The 18327-nt window shown below is 39.6% G+C and overlaps 2 protein-coding genes across 2 annotated transcripts; one reads left to right on the top strand and one right to left on the bottom strand.

Annotated features, from left to right (window-relative positions):
• Nucleotides 1–764: 764 nt before the first annotated feature.
• ei24 (EI24 autophagy associated transmembrane protein) lies at nucleotides 765–9207 on the bottom strand. The gene is made up of 11 exons (XM_037748870.1): nucleotides 9057–9207; nucleotides 6890–7026; nucleotides 5928–6073; nucleotides 5415–5475; nucleotides 5000–5066; nucleotides 4788–4912; nucleotides 3266–3385; nucleotides 2748–2859; nucleotides 2546–2657; nucleotides 2366–2440; nucleotides 765–2269 (listed from the first exon to the last, which is right to left on the bottom strand). The coding sequence occupies exons 2-11, from the start codon at nucleotides 6929–6931 to the stop codon at nucleotides 2107–2109; spliced, it is 1023 nt and encodes a 340-aa protein (XP_037604798.1). The 5' UTR covers nucleotides 6932–7026; nucleotides 9057–9207; the 3' UTR covers nucleotides 765–2106.
• A 785-nt stretch (nucleotides 9208–9992) lies between these two features.
• On the top strand, nucleotides 9993–18007 carry LOC119475243 (beta-galactosidase-1-like protein 2). The gene is made up of 19 exons (XM_037747748.1): nucleotides 9993–10134; nucleotides 10665–10850; nucleotides 10932–11000; nucleotides 11482–11577; nucleotides 11873–11981; nucleotides 12069–12161; nucleotides 12284–12365; nucleotides 12439–12503; nucleotides 12627–12711; nucleotides 14257–14394; nucleotides 14574–14654; nucleotides 14737–14846; nucleotides 14952–15098; nucleotides 15988–16059; nucleotides 16197–16275; nucleotides 16378–16465; nucleotides 16554–16665; nucleotides 16771–16887; nucleotides 17527–18007. Exons 1-19 carry the CDS (start codon nucleotides 10043–10045, stop codon nucleotides 17611–17613), a joined length of 1908 nt encoding a protein of 635 aa, XP_037603676.1. The 5' UTR covers nucleotides 9993–10042; the 3' UTR covers nucleotides 17614–18007.
• Nucleotides 18008–18327: the final 320 nt, after the last annotated feature.

Here is an 18327-nt window from a genome sequence, read left to right as displayed (position 1 = left end):
CCTCCTAGTGGTGAAACACTCTCAAGACAATGTTACTTCAGTGGTGCAACCAAAGGCAAAATATTAAAAATATTATATAAAAAAATATATATATATATAAAACTTTTTTTTTTAAAAATATATATTAAAAAAAATAAAAAAAATATTAACTGTTACCAACTATATGACAATATGCCATCAACAAATGGTTCAATAATACAAAACCAATCATTTTTCAGGTGGAATTTCATTCATTCCTTCATTCATTCATTTCATTCGCACTGTGCAATATCATTTTCCACTTGTGCAATTTTGTTAATAGTCTGTTTATTGTCAATACTGTATATACTGCTCCTATTTTTATACTTCCTTCTATTTAAATGGTTCATATTTTGTTACACTTTGTTTAACTCTTTTTTTTTACTGTGTTAGCTGATGCATCTTGCTTTTTTGCACTATCCCCTTTGCTATCAATTCAAATTTGTGTAACAAATGGTATCAACCCAAACATTTCTGCATCAACTAATGAGACATATATGAGCATGGGATGACCATCATTTACTTCTATCACAATGTTCTCAGCCCTTATACACATTTATAGACACAGTGCTGAGCAGCATCTTAAATTAGTCTTCAGGTTCCCATCTTTCAGATGATGTACACCACTTCTATGTGACATCTACTGCTGACTGTCCCATCTTCATCCTCATCTTTCCACTGTTGAGTGTGACATGTCCCTTCTAGTCCTCACAGTGGTAGCAAAACCCTGAACACAGTGATCAAAATATTGAATACTGACCAATTTTATTGAAATTAGACGTATTACTTTTACAAAACCTCACTCACATACATCAGTCTGCACAAACACTATGCTCTTCTTACAATAATTGCACACCGTTTCAAAATCCTGGCCCCTCACCATGGCCATGAGCTCTGATGAGTGAGAGAAAGGGTGACTGGGGTAGCTGCATGGTGGTGGGCTTCTGATTCGGGACGTATTAACATTATATACAGCACAGAAATCGAACAGCCGATGATCTATAGGGACCAATTGTGTTTGCTTCAGCTCTCTAAGGGCAAACTAGAGCAAGCGGGTCAAGGCTGATCATCCATTTGTTAAGATATAAAGACGTTAACTATGTGACTCCTTCCTCTATTACAGAGCTTAGCATTGTAGTGGTTGAAGTGAAATAAACAAAACACAGATGCAACAGTTTGGCAGTGTCATCTCACCTATCACCTACTAAATTCACACAGACTGAAAAACGCTTAGGCAGCTTTTCCTTTGCTGGTGTCACCTCGTGATTTGCAACATGTACATACCACCAGACAGTGGAGTGAGATTTAATTTGGGATGAGACACCAAGCTAACCTTCAGTCAACACACACAACAAGAGTGACTTTGTGATTTGGTTTCCTTTACTAAGGTCACCAATCCTTTTTTTTTCATAGCAGCTCCTGAACTGATTTGTATATTCTACTAAAAACAAAGCTCTTACAGGATAAAAAAAGCAGCCTCCCTTTTTAACTATACAAGGTTATTTCTGGACCTGCTAAGGCGCCATCATTTGACAGTAAAACGTATCCATGTGCAACAAAACATTCAATCTGTGAGGAAGGAATGTGACTTGCAACATCAAGAGAACATATACTGTAGGTACAACAAGACTGTGCTTTGCCTCTGAATGCAGACGAGCCCCTTCAGTTAAAAAACCCTTCCGTCACAAGTTTGCCTAAACATATTAAAACTACATGATTTCTTGTGCTGTAATTTATTAAAGGAGAGTCACTCAAATGGCACATTATACAAAAAAAAAAAAAAAAAAAAAAAAACAATGAAAGAAAATTCACAAAATAAAACAGGTCGAGAGCTGAGTATATAATGTGTTTTTTTGAGTGTGAGGCACGGGGCAGTCGATTTTTGTGTCACACTGTAAAATGTGTCTGGTGGGTTCTGCAAATGAACAACCCAGGGGGACAGAGATTAGATTAAAAACATGTAAACCCTTTGTCATAAACCACATATCATCTTCATCGATAAAGGAAATCCGTGTGGAAGAATCACTTTTTTCACATTGAGTGAAGCCACTCATCGACTTGCTTTCCTATTTCCTTCAAGTGGATCCATCATTGGGTGGGAAGAGGTCTCTGGCGGGTCGGCGAGGTGTGGGGAGACGACAGCCTCTCCGAGGAGGTGGACGATGTCAGGGAGGACTGCAGGTGGACCGTCTTGTGGAAAAGCTTGTTGCTGATCATCACGACCAGGGAGAACAGACGCAGCTGGAAGTGACTGAAAGAGTGGAAAACACAAATGTCATCAGTGGCTCATGTGTTTAATTACAAGAAACTATATTTTAAAGACAAATTGTCTTTATTTCACACTCACTACAGCTTTGTTGGCGTCTTGGCCTCATTAGCGCTGATGATGAATAGAGGGAAGAGGATGGAGAACAAGCAGCCACTAGGTAGAAAAGAAAGAACATTGCATATGGTACATGCAGTAAAGGATAACTCAGCTTTAAACTGAGATTATAAATCATTATAAAAGGGTTATTAGGAGTCTTACCTGATGATGTATGAGGAGGGCAGGGCGGTCAGCAGAGCCATGGGCAAACCAAAGCCAAAGTAATAGGGCCAGTTCCTCTCAATATTGGACAGCCGCTGGTGCATCTCAACGCCTTGAATACACATAAACAGCCTCAGTGTTGTTTGAGTTCTCCACTCAATCCAGATGATTTGGGTGTAGAACGTAATGCGAGAAAACTCACCATGGTTGAACCAGCGATACTCAAAGCAGTACAGTGAGTAGAGCAGAGACATGTGGAGGAGGCTAACCATCTGTCCAATGGCATCGATGGGGAAGAGGCTAACTATCATGCCCTGGAGGACCACGGAAATACACAACACAATGCCATTCACCAAGAGGAGAGGAATGTGTTCAGTTTCATCTCATTTAGAATGCAGATCAAGGTGTGGTGCAAAAAAGAAATCCTTGATTTCAGGATAAAACAACTCCAACTAGCATGACTCAGTCAGAAAAGTGATATTATTTCCGCACTGAGCAAACATTTGGTGAATCTGGGCCTTCAATGAAAGACCACAACAGCAGCTTTACTGTAACTATTCAACTCAAACATCCTGTGAGACGTCTGAAGAGCATCAGATACAGAAGGTATCAGTATATGCACTACAGTGTGATTTTGTAGTATTGATAAACAGAGAAGCACAGACAGGAACATTACTTTTGAAAGGACGAAAACCACGGTATCAGTCTACAAAAATGTACCTGAATGAGGAAGAGTGCCTGGAGAAGAAGGTTAAACAGCATGTCTGCGATGATCTTACTGACGCTGGGGAACGGCTGCGCTTTACATCCAGACACTTCAAATGCTAGGTCAGCTATGTCCTGCAACAGAGAATAACATCCTGATATCTCTATGTCTGTGTCAACAAAGCATACGACATGACAGGAGCTCCAAGTTATAAACAAATGTGTAATCAAATTATTGCAGAAACAATATGTTAATATGTATTCAGTACTATTATGTCCTGATCATCTAATAAAATAGTATTGAGAAAAGTCCATAATAGTTTTCCCAACAACCTGCGTCAGGCAACAAGTTAGAATTTCAGGCTAATTCAAAGTCTTCTGTGTATGCTTGTTGTGTGCCGGCAGATGTGTCATAACAGAAGCCCTCCTCCAGTGGTGCCTCACAGCTTTGTATCTTGTTTTCATCACATTTCCAGCAGCTGGAAGGTTTTCATTGTGAGTCACAGCTGAAGTCACAGGAGTCCAGTTTAATGGTGTGACTTCAGTTCAACTATCTATAGCTACAGGATATTTCCCTTTTTTGGTGTTTTTTTTCCCATAAATAATCAGTTTGAAACATTTCACAGGATTGGAATGGACATGCTTACAAAATGTAGGAGAGGCAGAGCTGGCTTTATCAGTCTCAACCATTTTGATAATGCAGCCCATTTGTGAAGTAAATGCTGTATTATACTGCAAACATTCCAAAAAGTGGTCAAAACTCCTGCAACACTTGAAGTATGTAGAACAACTTTTTTGTTCAGACCAACGCATTTTGGTTGAAACGCCTTGGTCTAATGGTGCCTTCAAATGGGGTCGTGTTTACCGTGTTCACGAAAAGAGTCCATATGAACGCCCTCCTCTTGGTATTCACAAACTAATAAGTGGAAAGTTTCTGGAGGCCATGGAAGTTAATTTTTCGATGCATAATAACTTCATATATTGTATGTTATATATAGAATGTTGATATCTGTCTGTTTTCCTCTGTCGTTATGCCTTTGCATATCCTGCATTATGTTACCCCTTTGCTAGCTTGCTAAATTGTTAACCTTTGTGTATTCTACAGTAACATTGCCGTTGCTTAGCACCGGTGTTCTCACGACTTAACCACTTGAATGACAAGCATATTGTGCACACGACTTCCCATGTTGTAAACACAAGCCCACAAGTTTTATTTGAAGGCAGAATAAACAATAAGGTTGTTCTATATACTACAAGTGTTGCTGGCGTTTTGACCTGACTTGTTCTCTTCTCCATGCACCTTGGAAGGAGGTGAAGTTGTGCCAGAAACCCCCATTTTGCTTCGACTCTATTCCAAAAACTCATATTCAAAACTTAATAACATACAATATATGATGCAGCATGTCACAAAAGCTATTCAAGACACTTGAAGAGGATTGCAACTTTGTGGATATGGCATGTCAGACTGTAGATTTTTTAAAAGGCCACTTGCTCTTTCATCACATCATTCCAGCCTAGCAAAGCAGCAGGGCCTGACCTGGAACCAGATGGCGTTGACTATCTTGCTGAGGACGAACAGAGGGAGAACCCAGAGAGCACTGAAGACGGAGGTCAGGATGAACTCTAACCAGGACCACACACTGCCATGGAGGGAGGGGTCACCTGGAGCAAAAACAGTTTGTTGACTGACTGGTTCCAAACACCTGCCAGAGAATGTGCCCCAGATTCACAGTCATCAGTCATACATACCAATGATTTTTGCTGTGAGAGCCTGCAGCATTGGGATGAACACCCGGTAGAAGAGAAACAGACTGAGCTGGAGAGAGAAATTAAATACTACAAGTTACTATTCAACTCATGCTCCCTCCAAACATGCCCCCTCCAAAATTGGTATTTGTCTTAAATAGCTTTATGTTACAAGGCACTGCGTGTCTATTCTGTGCTGAATGCTACATGTTTGGTGTTTTTTTTCTAGTCGCCGAGAGTCGAAAAATGTTAAACTTTGAGTAAAACGCTGCACTCTTCACTGACAATTTAAGAATTTGAGACTTTTTTGGGTGCTGCAGACAGGTTTGTGTAAGTTTGCGACAACACGTTGCACCTGTAAAGTATTCAGTAGTGTGTGTGACGAGGCTGTACTGTAACAGCAGGTTAAATATCTTACCCAGAACACTCCTCCATTCCAGGCACAGCACTGAAAAATCCTGCTGGCTACTTTGGGGTCACTGAAAGAGAAAATAAAATAATGACAATGTCCATCACTGTTGAATATCATATAGATTGTTTGGTTTCACTTTAAGTTTTACTTTTCTTACTTAACCAGAGTCAGACAGACCCATGGATGCTGTTAACATGTCTCAGTTTGCAGACTGAAGGTATTTGGAAAAGTGGATTTTTTTCAAGGTAAATACAGTCATTTGACTGGCGGAGCTTGTGGGAAATAGCAAGTGCATGGCATTGGGGGTGCACAAGAAGTTCTACCTGAGATGATCATGTCAGGAGGAGTTGCATCTCCAACTTTCCAGCTTATTTTTAGAAGAGCTGCTAATAAATCCCATAAACAGCAACGATGTATGCAGAAACATTAAAAAAAATATCCATGAGCATATCTGACTCCTGCTAAGTCAGAAAATCAGTAGCATTGCAACCAAAATATGCAGCTTTTTTTCTGGCCTACTTGTCCGGTTTGCGCTCCTCACTCTGTGCCCGTCTCTGTGCCAGGGCCCCGCTGGCCCTTCTCCTCCGCTGCTCTTCCCTTTTCTGCTGGATGCGGGCATCCAGCTTGGAGATTGTTCCAATCCCCAATATGGAGTCCTTGATCCCCTAAAGAGCCCAAAGCAAAGGAGAATACACATACATTGTTTGTTTCTAACTTTTAAAAATGGCCGTTGTAATGGGAGTTTTGACATGTCTCAATAAGTGCTTGTTGAACATAAAAAATAGATACAGGTATTTGAAGGCAGATCCAATTAAGAATATTTAAAGACTTCATGGTTCTGAGGATGTTTCATGTATAATGCATTAATGCAGAAATAAATTTCTTTCTCAGTCCCAATAAAACAAAAACACTTATTTCTGCTGCCAGCAGGTGGGGCTTTCCTTTATACAGTGTGCACAATTCATTCATATGATTACTTTTTTCATTTTGCTTTTATTGTGTTCACCCACTTTTGTTCTGGACATATGTCACTTGTTTTCTTGACTATATGGGGGTGAAAGCACGGAATACATCATTTTTTAAGCGTCTTTCTACATTACATTTGTTAGTGGATACAAGTCCTACAAATCTACTACACTCACCACTTGAATGGGTGTAGCTGTACAATCTAATGCAATCCAATACAACTCCTCTGCCATAAATTCCACTTTTACAAAACTCATATATTTTCAGTTTTTGTTGACACCATCAGAAATTCAACAATTCTACTACTACAGTCTGTTTATTATTGAGGTCATAGTGGGTGGTGGTGTTGTACTGTTCTGAATGGGTCCATTAGTTTGTATTCATGGATCTGTTTCTCTATCAATGAACTCCACCTTTGTGCATTGTTTCATAGCCTATGTGCGAGTACAGTGTGTGTGTGTGTGTGTGTGTGTGTGTGTGTGTGTGTGTATGTGTGTATGTGTGTGTCTGCTGACCGTCGCAACATTGCGGAGGAAGGCCCTGACGCTGTCTGTCATCTCTGGACCAGCTGCAGATCCATCAACTGCGGAAGGAGGGGGGGCTGGTGACCTGGTGGTCAGCTCTCATGGCAGGGAGGGGCTCACCCAGTAACCTGCCACAAACCACAACCAAGGAAATAAAGTGAGGACAAGAGCGAGCGGGTGGAACTCATTCTAGAAATGTACAATACTCATTAAAATGCAGATCTAACCAGCAGAAGTCTCACTTTGTACGCTGGGAGATACCGTTTCTAGAGGCATATTATATAGTGGATTTGCTTGCAATATAACATAAGGTCAACTTTTTTTACTTAATTTCCCCACCCATGTCAGCTTTATCCAATAGCGTTAGTAGAATTCAGCACATTCATACAAAATAAACACCTGTGCTTTTAGTAATAGCAATCTTGGCATTTCTAAATTTGGTAGTTTTTCATGTGCATACATGAAAATTCCAGTATTACATTACTATTATTTTACTTCAAAGAATAATGGCAGTAATCACATGCATGTCAAAAAACCTTTCTGGTCTTGAAACAGTTCAATGATAAACAGCTGTTTACCACCTTTTCCATACTATGTATATTTAGATATTTGGTAGCCATTTTGTGCTGATATAACTGTATTTGTTCCTAAAAAATACCTCATCAACCCACCACATCAACTATATTTGATAAAAAGGTATTGCTAATGTGTGATTTGTCACTTGTTTCTTATTTGTTTTAATAATAGCTAAGTCTTCCCTTTGTCCTGGACACTAGACCATGATAATACTGCCAAAACATACTGTGAACCTTCAGAATGTAAACAAGTTTAATATAGATCACACAAAGAAAAAACCGACAGAAACTACTTTCCAACTTCTTAAATAGTGTTTATAAGGGGTCTAACAGGAAGTTATGAGCTAACCCTATGTGTAATCAGGAATGCATAGCTAACATCTGCTTAATAAATGCTGCTATTGTCCTGTTCATGTATAACAAACCCATTAATATGTCTGCATGGTAACCTAATAAAAACAGCAACCTACCACAGCAACTACATTTGATAAAAAGGTATTGCTAATGTGTGATTTGTCACTTGTTTCTTATTTGTTTTAATAATAGCCAAGTGTTCCCTTTGTCCTGGACACTAGACCATGATAATACTGCCAAAACATACTGTGGTCCATCAGAATTTAAACAAGATTAATGTAAAAAACAGACAGAAACTACTTTCCAACTTCATAAATACTGTTTAAAAAGGGGTCTAACAGGAAGTTATGAGCTAACCTAAGTGAAATCAGGAATGCATAGCTAACATCTGCTTAATAAATGCTGCTATTGTCCTGTTCATGTATAATAACAAACCCATTAATATGTCTGCATGTTAACCTTATAAAAACAGCAACCTACCACAGCAACTACATTTGATAAAAAGGTATTGCTAATGTGTGATTTGTTTCTTATTTGTTTTAATAATACCCAAGGCTTCCCTTTGTCCTGGACACTAGACCATGATATCCTTCAGAATTTCTACTTGAAGAAAAAAAAAAACAGACAGAAACTACTTTCCAACTTGATAAATAGTGTTTAAAAAGGGTATTCAACAGGAAGTTATGAGCTAACCTAAGTGAAATCAGGAATGCATAGCTAACATCTGCTTAATAAATGATGCTATTGTCCTGTTCATGTATAATAACAAACCCATTCATGTGTCTGCATGTTAACCTTATAAAAACAGAAACGTCACCTCTCACAACAGGCTGGATCTCGGTTTGTAAGAAGGTGAAAGAGAAGCTGATCCAGCCAGAGTCTCTTTACAACAATAACGTTACTATTGGTGTGAGTTAGCAGGCTGACTCAGTGTTAGCTCAGATAGCTGATAGTCGGTGTTAGCTGTCTCTCTCTGGCTTCAGTCAAAGTCATAACAATAGTATATGTGAAGACTTTCATTATGTAGCTAGCTAGTGTGCTCAGTATGATGCCTCTGGTCTCATAATCTGTTGACTTTCCTTGGTTTGTTTAGTGCTATGCTAGCTGGACTCTGTGTTGCTAGCTAACTGTTAACTCATCTAACTGTGTGTGTTTTTCATAAAGACAACATCTTAACAAGCAGTGTAAAGTTGGACAGAGCACACAGTTCACTGTTTTATCCTCCTTACCTCATGCGACAGACTCAGGGTTATGTTAACTTCGTCAGTTCTTTCTTTTCTGCCCCCCCTTTAATGTGACAACAACAACACCAAACAGAGACACTAGCAGCAGCAGCAGCCAGGGCCGGGGAAAACAGATTGCGCAAGCTCCAACTGCTAAGGAGCATGGGAAATGTAGTCCTCCTTGTTGGAGGACTACAATAAAATAAATAAAATAAATAAAATAAATAAAATAAATAAAATAAATAAAATAAATAAAATAAATAAAATAAATAAAATAAATAAATGAATTTGGAAATTAAACAGAAGAGTAAATAAATAATGTAATTAATACAAATGTAAAAAAAAAAAAAAAATGAAAACAGAAATATCAATTTATGTCACATTTTATCAATTAATTAATGGATAGACAGTATGATTTCGGTGTAACACCGCTGAATCTTTTTCTGGTTGTATCCCATATTGGTAACACTTTACTTCAATCCCTCTATTTATAAACACTTTATTAAATGGTTTGTAACACACTATAATGTAAGGACATTTTAAGTCTTTATTAATATACAGCATATGTCAACAACTTCTCCCACAAAAACACATTTTATATTATTACAACTGTGTTTTACTATATTGTCATTCATTATTAGTTCACACAATAGGCTACTTTTGAACATAAGTTCAACCTCTTAAGTTCAAAAGTTTTCATGTTGTATTAAACCAATATTAAAACTATCAAGAAAATCATTATATTGATGTAGGCTACTAATTTCGTCATCCTCACATGAAGCCTACAGAGTAGCCTATAATACAGACTCACACAAAGGCTGTTGTGTTGTGAGGTGTGTTTGATTTCCATGGCTCTGCACAGGGTCACTCCCACGAGGCGGTGCGTTTACTCCAGCCAGCATCATGCATTCATCTGAGCTCAGTCAGATGCTGCTGTGAACTTAACTGGACTGCCGCCTATATGTCACAGGAAAACATCTCAAATCCTATCCATGGTTGTCTTGAGGATAAGAAATGCGCACAAAAGGAAATATGTACTTATCTGCCTGTGCATTGTTGGCTTCATCATGTACAGATATCTCAGGTAAGTGAAGTTCTCACTGTTATTGTTTCAGTTAGAGCTACTTTGAGGCTGCTTGTTCCTATAATGCAGTGCCTTATTTGCCTACAGTGAATTAAGATAGCAATGCTAGAAATCTCTGTATGCATATGATTCGAGACAAAGTGTGATGCTATAGCCTATACAGTAAATCTCTAAAGGAATATTAGGTAAAGCTACTATGAATTCAAACAATTTCACTGTACCTCACAATTAAGTATCACTATCATTCATTGATTGTGTTTTTTCTGGGGGAAAGAATGAAGAATTTAACTAAAGCATAAATGATGTTATAGAAAAATATGTCAAGTGAAACAGTATATATAACATTTTAAAATGTTAATAATATAAACTTATCTATCTTGCCTCTAAACTCAAACATGTTCCTGCTCCTGTTGTGTCTGCCACCACAAGACGTCTGCAAATTCCTATCAAGCATGTCATGTGGTCCATTCAAGCACAATAGCCTATGTGCTATATTATGTGAATGTGACACAAATGAACTCCTCTCCCAGCATGCCAGCAGGGGGACGGAGAATGAGCAGGAAGGTTGGTCTGAGTGCCAACTCGACCCAGTTCACCCTAGAGGGAGAGTCCTTCCGCATCCTCGGGGGATCTGTCCACTATTTCCGTGTCCCCAGGGCCTACTGGAGGGACCGCCTGATGAAAATGAAGGCCTGTGGCATCAACACCCTCACTACGTAGGACAAATTACCATGGGTGTGTGTTCTGTTTCTCAAGGCTGGTCACCGCTTGAATGTTAACATCCTGCCTCCTTGCAGGTACGTGCCGTGGAGTCTGCACCAGCCAGAGAGAGGGGTTTTCAACTTCCACACGCAGCTGGATTTAGAGTAAGGAGTAGTGTGACTCTTGCTTGACCTGAATACAAAACACATTGATTAATCACCATGCAGTTTATTGCTTTTGGGAGCGCAGCCCTCATTAAACCAAATATGCAACTTAAACACGTCCATAATAAGAACGAAAACACCTTGCACCACGTCTCTAGCTATTCTAACTATATTACCTGCTCCAAGGTGTGTTGGGAATACGCTCCTTTTCCTCTCATTGTCTAAGCCCCATTGCTCAGGGGAGAAGGTGGAGGCAGAGAGGTCCCACCTGACTACAGCAGCATCTCCCCAACAACAGCAGCTTATCAGGCAATTAACAACACAGCGGCGATAAGTGAAGAGGGATGGGATGCCTCAGCCTGCTGCTGTTGTTGTAACCAAGCACATTTCACACTCCTCAAACAATGAGATTTGGGGTCTAAACTTTGTGTTTGCGCACAAAGAAAATGCTTTTTCATTGTCTTCTCCATCTGGGTTTCAGAGCCTATATCAATCTTGCTGCTGAATTGGGATTGTGGGTGATTTTACGTCCGGGGCCCTACATTTCCTCTGAGCTGGATCTAGGAGGACTGCCAAGGTTGTGCTAGTATTCTTTACATATATCTATTTGAGGAAAAGTTAATACATTATTAGAAATTAATACAAATTCTATATGTATTGAAGATAACACATAAGCAACCTAATCTGAACCACAAAGTGACACTTTTTTGTTGAGTGCAATCAGGGTGAAAAAGTCACATGTTGCTGTAAGGGAAGACTTGCCCAGTGTGTGAATCTCTGTCCAGTATTTTAGACTTACTGTGCCTCTGTTGTACTTGCAGCTCTGTGGCTTTACTCATAACTAAAGCGTCTTGTCTTCTGTCTCTCTGCAGCTGGCTCCTCCGTGACGGCAGCATGAGACTGAGGACGACTTACCCGGGCTTCACTCAGGCTGTCAATACTTTTTTTGACAAACTAATACCAAAAGTGGTTCCACTGCAGGTCTCTTTTTGTCACTATAAGTTTGTTGGAGCTCCAGTTCGTTTAACTTGTCATCCTTACAAAATAAAATGTGTTTATGCTTTTTAGTTCAAGAAAGGAGGTCCCATCATTGCAGTGCAGGTGGAAAACAAGTATGGGTCCTTTGCAAAGGATGAAAGTTACATGCTTTTCATTAAAGAGGTGAGGTGGCTTGCTTAATTACATTAAAATACACATGTATAAAAACAGATTGATATTGATAGAATGGATCACTTGGATGACGTTCATATCTTTTGTTGTGACATTCTGTTTTATTTTGAAAGGCCTTACAGTCCAGAGGGATCAGCGAGCTCTTGCTCACATCAGATAACCACAACACATTAAAGTCGGGGGGTGTGGATGGAGGTAAAGTCTTTTATTAATACACACACATACACACACATACATGCAGCTTACCTTTTGATCTCCCATCTTGTAGCCATCAGATCAGTGAAGCTGCAGAAGCTAAATCAGAGAGACATCCAGGATCTGAATTCTATCCAGGTGTGTGTCTCACCTTTCCACATCACTTCACTGTCTGGCATTGAAGACATCAAGTTGACAGTTAATGAAACACTGGACAGTGAGCTAACGCTAAGTGTGGGCCTTTTCTGCTCTGTTTGTCAGCCCAACAGCCCCACCATGGTGATGGACTACTGGACCGGCTGGTATGATGCCTGGGGTGACCTCCACCATGTGCTTCCCCCAGAGGGTAAGGAAGGTTCCACTTGTTCTCAGCGGCTTCATAGATGAAAAAGACACCTTTCTATTGGTGAATTTTGTTTTCATACTGCACCGTTTGGCTCAAAATAAAGCTAAATCTTGGGCTAAATGTTGCAGTATCAGCTTCTGGGGTGCACCCTGGTAGCTGAATGGTTAATGCACATACCATCTAACTGCCACGTCCTGGTTTAAATTTCAGCAAGGAGCCTTTGTTGCATGACATACCCCTTTCTCTCTCCCCTCATTTCCTGTTTCCCCAACATCTAATAAAGGTGATAATGAATAAAACATATTTGAAAAGTATATTGGGATACATATATTGGATTTGATCACAGCTATTTGACAACTGCCTAAAAAAGAAATGTTATTTATTTTTGCAAGTTTTATTCTGTCATGAATTATTCATATAAAGGTTGTAATCTATCCCAATATGCCTTACTATTGTATAGGTGGCCAGGCACATTTCATATTTATTCTGGACCAAAAATAATGTGATATTAATGGGGTTCCCTGGAGAATATGATGTTGTTATATGATGTAAACATTTTTAAACAAAAAAATGTGCATATTTACTTTAGAAATACTGGTATCAGCCTCGAAAAAACACATATTAGTAAAACCCAATTCTGCACCAAAACAGAACTACTTAAAGGAACAGTGTGTAACATTTAGGGGGCGCTATTGGCAGAAATGCAATATAATAAGTATGTTTTCTCTAGTGTATAATCACCTGAAAATACGTATCATTGTGTTTTTGTTATTGTAGAATGAGCCGTTTATATCTACGTTCAGTTTCATTTTCACTTACAAACGTAGTAGTTTTAAGCCCAACCATATTGTTTTTTCCTGAACCTAACTATAGTGGTTTTGTTGCCTTATCCTAAAGTGATGCCAGGGGTAACTAAATGGTTTTGATGCCAAAAATAAAGTGACGCTAAGGACAAAGCGTTGTCACACCCCTTGGTGTGTGTGATGAGTTGGGATGAGAACATGTTGGTAGTTCTCCTACACGCTTGGTACACGGGAGAAGTTTCAGTTGGTTGCATTCTGCAACCTCACTGCTAAATGCCGCCAAATCCTGCACATTGCACCTTTAACGTAAGGCTGTTTTCAATCTGAACGGCCACTTAGCCATCGGTTTCTCACACCAATCAAAGCAGACGAGTCACTCTCTGTCCTTTGTCAGACAGTATTTCTTTTAGTCCTACCCACCAGCAATATTCAAAGTGTCAAGTCACTCGTTGCTGTAAACAAATGCTTTCTATCTCACTCCGTAGTTTGCATTGTATTTATTTCCATATCACTTTGCTTTTTGCATGAGGAACGCCAGCTACATGGTAACAATGTAAATTCAAATGTGAAAATCAGGGCCAACCTACTTTTTGAATTATTGTAGCCTCTGAAGATGAGGTCAGCAGAAGGTCTAAAAGGTGTCAATGGATGGGGTTAAAAGCTGTATTATGATTTCCCAGTAGAAGGGACCTTTATGTTTTTTTAATTTGTTGATCAGTGAATGTGTTGAACTTCTCGTCAGATATGGTGTCCACAGTGAGAGAAATTCTGAGGCGAGGCATGTCTGTTAACCTCTACATGTTCCACGGAGGCTCCAGTTTTGGCTTCATGAGCGGAGCCCTCGCTGATCCTTCCTACAAAGCGCTGGTGCCCAGCTATGGTTGGTTCCTCTGCGTCGTGTGCTCTGTCACAAACAAACTAGTTGTGTCTTTGATGTAAATTTACACTTTTTATTCTAATGATGAAGCACTGCCTACACTGTCTATAGAACAGCATTGACCTTAACACCCAGCAGGTGGCAGTAAGTGATAGTCTACGTTACACTATGATGTTTTTCAGATTATGATGCTCCCTTGTCTGAAGCTGGGGAATACACTCCAAAGTACCATCTTCTTAGGGATTTACTTTCTCGATATAACAGTAAGTTAAACACCAAATTTCAATGAAGTATGTGATTACATGTTGTGACTTACCTGATGCTGTCTTTGACCTTTCTGTGCAGGAGGAGACAGTTTCCCTGACATGCCAGCCCTGCATTACAGGGAGGCTTATGAACCAGCTATCATGTACCAGCACTTGTCATTATGGGATGCTTTGAGTTTCACTGAGGGAGTACGTTTTATGTAAGATTATCTGTTGCCCATATGTGTAATGAAAAGAATTTAGCTTTTGAATCCAGGAGATCAATTTTTTTTATTTTTTTTTTATTTTCTGCAGCCATTTAAGTCACCGAAGCCAGTAAGCATGGAGAATCTACCTGTGAACAACAGGAACGGCCAGTCATATGGATACACGCTGTATGAGACTAGCATCACCAGTGGAGGATTACTGAAGTCTGGAGACAATGTCCGAGACCGTGCTCTAGTGAGTCCTCATTGTACATGATGGCATCATCTCAATCACCCTGACTTTATACAGCAGCCTATAGATATGGTTGCCCTCCATTAACTAAAACTAAACTGAAACTAAAGTGAAAGGAAAAGTTTGACATTTTGGGAAATATTCTTTCTTGCCATAAGTTAAGATGATAAACCGTTACAACTCTCATATAGAGTGGTGCAGGGATGACGTATTTTTTGAGGCCAACCAGGAAATTAGCTTTGCCCTGGTTCCCTAGGTTTTGGATTATTGCAGAAAATAAGCTCTGTGACAAACAAATATTTTTTTATATCTCCACAAATGAACACCACTTTTATGATTTTTGAAGCATCAATGTAATCGCCAGAAGTAAAAAGCTAATGTTAGTTATGAGCATTCTTGACCAGGTGCAGTGATTTCCTGGAGACTTATTGTCAGTGTACATCAGCAAAGACTTAAGATAAGATATGAGATATAACGTGATTATTAGTAAGAATTAGAGGTGCTGGTAGGCAGGTTTTGTTATCATCGGACAGACTAGCTGTTTCCCCTTGTTTCCAGTCTTTTTGCTAACCAACCTGGCTCCTGGCTTTAGCATTACATCTGGTAATAATCTTCTCACCTAACTCTCAGTAAGAAAGTAAATAAGTGTAATTCTGAAAATGTTGAACTCTTCCTTTAATATCAGTCCGGGCTACCAGTGGTCACTCCATGTTGTTGGTATATGCCCACAGTAGGCTACACATTTCAGGACATACAGCAAATGAAAGTTGTGTAAAGGTGGGTGATGACATAAACCTAAAGCCACCTTTGAGATAATTCATTAAAGTGCAGCAGAGTTTATGTGTTATGAACTATAATATCATTTATTTGAAAGCAATCATTTTCTTTCCAGGTGTTTGTAGACAGAAGCTACATTGGCCTTTTCAAGCGACAAAACCTGGAGCTGGCGGTTCCTGATGGTAAGGTATGGCATCGAGTTGGACAATGAAGGCAAATGTCCAATAAACGTCATTCCCAGTTATTAGATGTGATGGATGCTGAAGTGTTGGCTGTTTGGCTGCTAAAACTCGCAAAAGACATAAAAGCAATCAATCCCTACAGGGACGACGTACCTTAAGTTTATTGGTGGAAAACTGTGGACGAGTTCACCAGGGAAGGGACCTTGACAAACAACATAAAGGTGATCGACAGACTATATGCAGTTCATTGCTATACCTGCTGTTAAATCACTCAAGCACTCAGTGGGTAGTGTACAATCCAATTTTGATTTGTGTTCTTGCAGGCCTTGTGGGAGACATTTTATTAAACAATATCCCCTTGCGGAATTTTACAACGTACAGCCTGGATATGAAGCCCAGCTTTATTGATAGGTTCGTACGCTTTATTAAATCTAAAGCATTGCATATCACTTTCATTGTGTTGTAATAGCGTGCTTGAATTGGATGCATTATATTTCAGTCTTTATCAGGCACCTTGGAAATCTCTCCCTGAGACGCCCAGCTTCCCTGGATTTTTCATGGGGAGGCTGTTTGCATACGGGTATCCGAGTGACACATTCGTGAAGCTTCCAGTAAGAGAAATGAAATGTATAGTTTTTTATGCTACTGCATGTCCATTTTTGTTCATGTGTGTTTGTATGATAAATAAAACCGGGAAATTGTCTTTGGGTCCACAGGGCTGGGAGAAAGGTGTTGTTTTTATCAATGGACTGAATCTGGGCCGCTACTGGTCAATTGGCCCCCAGCAGGCTCTCTACCTCCCCGGCCCCTTTCTCAACAGTGGAATCAACCAGGTACAGCTGTGCACAAACCAGCATTTGTCAGTTACAGGAATAGCTTGATGGAAATACGTTTGCTTTCTTGCTGACAGTTAGATGAGATGACTGACACCACTCTCATGTCTGTATTCAAAGCTACTGCTTAGTTTAGCATAAAGACTAGAAACCAGTGAGTCTGGCTCTGTTTGTCTCATCCATAGTCACTGCGTCCACCCAGAAAATTGTCTGAGACGTGTTGTTGTTGCTGTTATCAACAGGTTTTTGGATATGCGCTAATAACTGTGGTTGAAGGAATGAAAAAGGGGGTGGCTATGTTCACACAGTATGCCCAGCTGCATGTAAACGGGACTATTAGTGGGATATTCATACAACACAGTTTAATAAGGAATATTGTATTTTTTGGAATAAGGGCAAAAAACTTAATACTTTGTGCATGTAAACCTAGTCATTGTTATCTTCTGTTATTCTCAATTCACTCTCGGCAAGAAAACAAATACGCGCTATATCTTTAAATGTTTTTTCCTTGCTTTATAATGGACTTGGAAGATTCATTTTAACATTCACAATGTGTGAAAACACAACAATTCAGAGTCAAGGCTCAAAGCTCTGACTCTCCTCTTTGTCTCTCACTTTTTTTCTGTTTAAATTATTAAGGTAATTGTGTTTGAAGAGCTGGAGGGAGACTACAAGGTCCACTTTGAGGATACGCCTGATCTCGGAATGGCAGCAGACATCCAGTGATCGTCATCACCGCCTGTATGGCCATTGTTTTTTGAGTAAAAATGTTATTACACCAGGTCAAACCTTCAACTTCAAGGATATCAATGTTGTTAATATCATGGTCATTCTACATACATTTACACAGACCAATATGAAAAACCAAGAGAAGCATATTTGTATGGGAGCAATTTATAGCTATATACATACAGTACCTTTAGTTACAGTGACTCTTTACACATAGAGCAGCAGAACAGCAGAATTACCAAGTATGTTCTCTTACCCATGGATTTCCACTTAAAGGAACAGTGTGTAACATTTCAGAGGATCTATTAGCAGAAATGGAATATAATATTCATAACTATGTCGTCATTAGCGTATAATCACCTGAAAGAATCGTGTTTTCATTAGCTTAGAATAAGCCCTTCATATCTAACTAGGGAATGGGTCACCGTAGTTCTCCGACACGCTTGTGGAACTGAGGTAAGGTGAGCTGCAGAGTGCAAAACCGTGGTCCCGCCAGCCGCCGTCTGACTTCTGTTGCTCCTAAAACAGTGTTTTTATGGTAAGGATGACCTCTGAGCGAGGCGAACGGTGTTACCACGGTTTTGCACTCGGTGGCTCACGTTACTGCTAGGGAGGAGTGAGCGGAGGGGTTCTCAGTTGGTTGCAATCTGCAACCACACCACTAGATGCCACCAAATTCTACACACTGCTCCTTTAAAGGGTAATCATTTC

The sequence above is a fragment of the Sebastes umbrosus genome, chromosome 17 (assembly GCF_015220745.1).
Source record: "Sebastes umbrosus isolate fSebUmb1 chromosome 17, fSebUmb1.pri, whole genome shotgun sequence".
Classification (NCBI taxonomy): domain Eukaryota; kingdom Metazoa; phylum Chordata; class Actinopteri; order Perciformes; family Sebastidae; genus Sebastes; species Sebastes umbrosus.
This window is presented reverse-complemented; position numbering and strand designations above follow the sequence as displayed.

What these genes read in the sequence shown, in the direction of transcription:
- LOC119475243 (XM_037747748.1), top strand. Translation starts at nt 10,043, where the DNA reads ATGGTTGTCTTGAGGATAAGAAATGCGCACAAAAGGAAATATGTACTT. An exon ending in CTTTGAGTTTCACTGAGGGA is followed by an intron (nt 14,847 to 14,951) that starts GTACGTTTTATG and finishes TATTTTCTGCAG; the next exon opens with CCATTTAAGTCACCGAAGCC. An exon ending in TCAACAGTGGAATCAACCAG is followed by an intron (nt 16,888 to 17,526) that starts GTACAGCTGTGC and finishes TAAATTATTAAG; the next exon opens with GTAATTGTGTTTGAAGAGCT.
- ei24 (XM_037748870.1), bottom strand. Translation starts at nt 6,931, where the DNA reads ATGACAGACAGCGTCAGGGCCTTCCTCCGCAATGTTGCGACG. An exon ending in TCAACGCCATCTGGTTCCAG is followed by an intron (nt 3,386 to 4,787) that starts GTCAGGCCCTGC and finishes TCTCTGTTGCAG; the next exon opens with GACATAGCTGACCTAGCATT. An exon ending in CCCTCCTCATACATCATCAG is followed by an intron (nt 2,441 to 2,545) that starts GTAAGACTCCTA and finishes TTTTCTACCTAG; the next exon opens with TGGCTGCTTGTTCTCCATCC.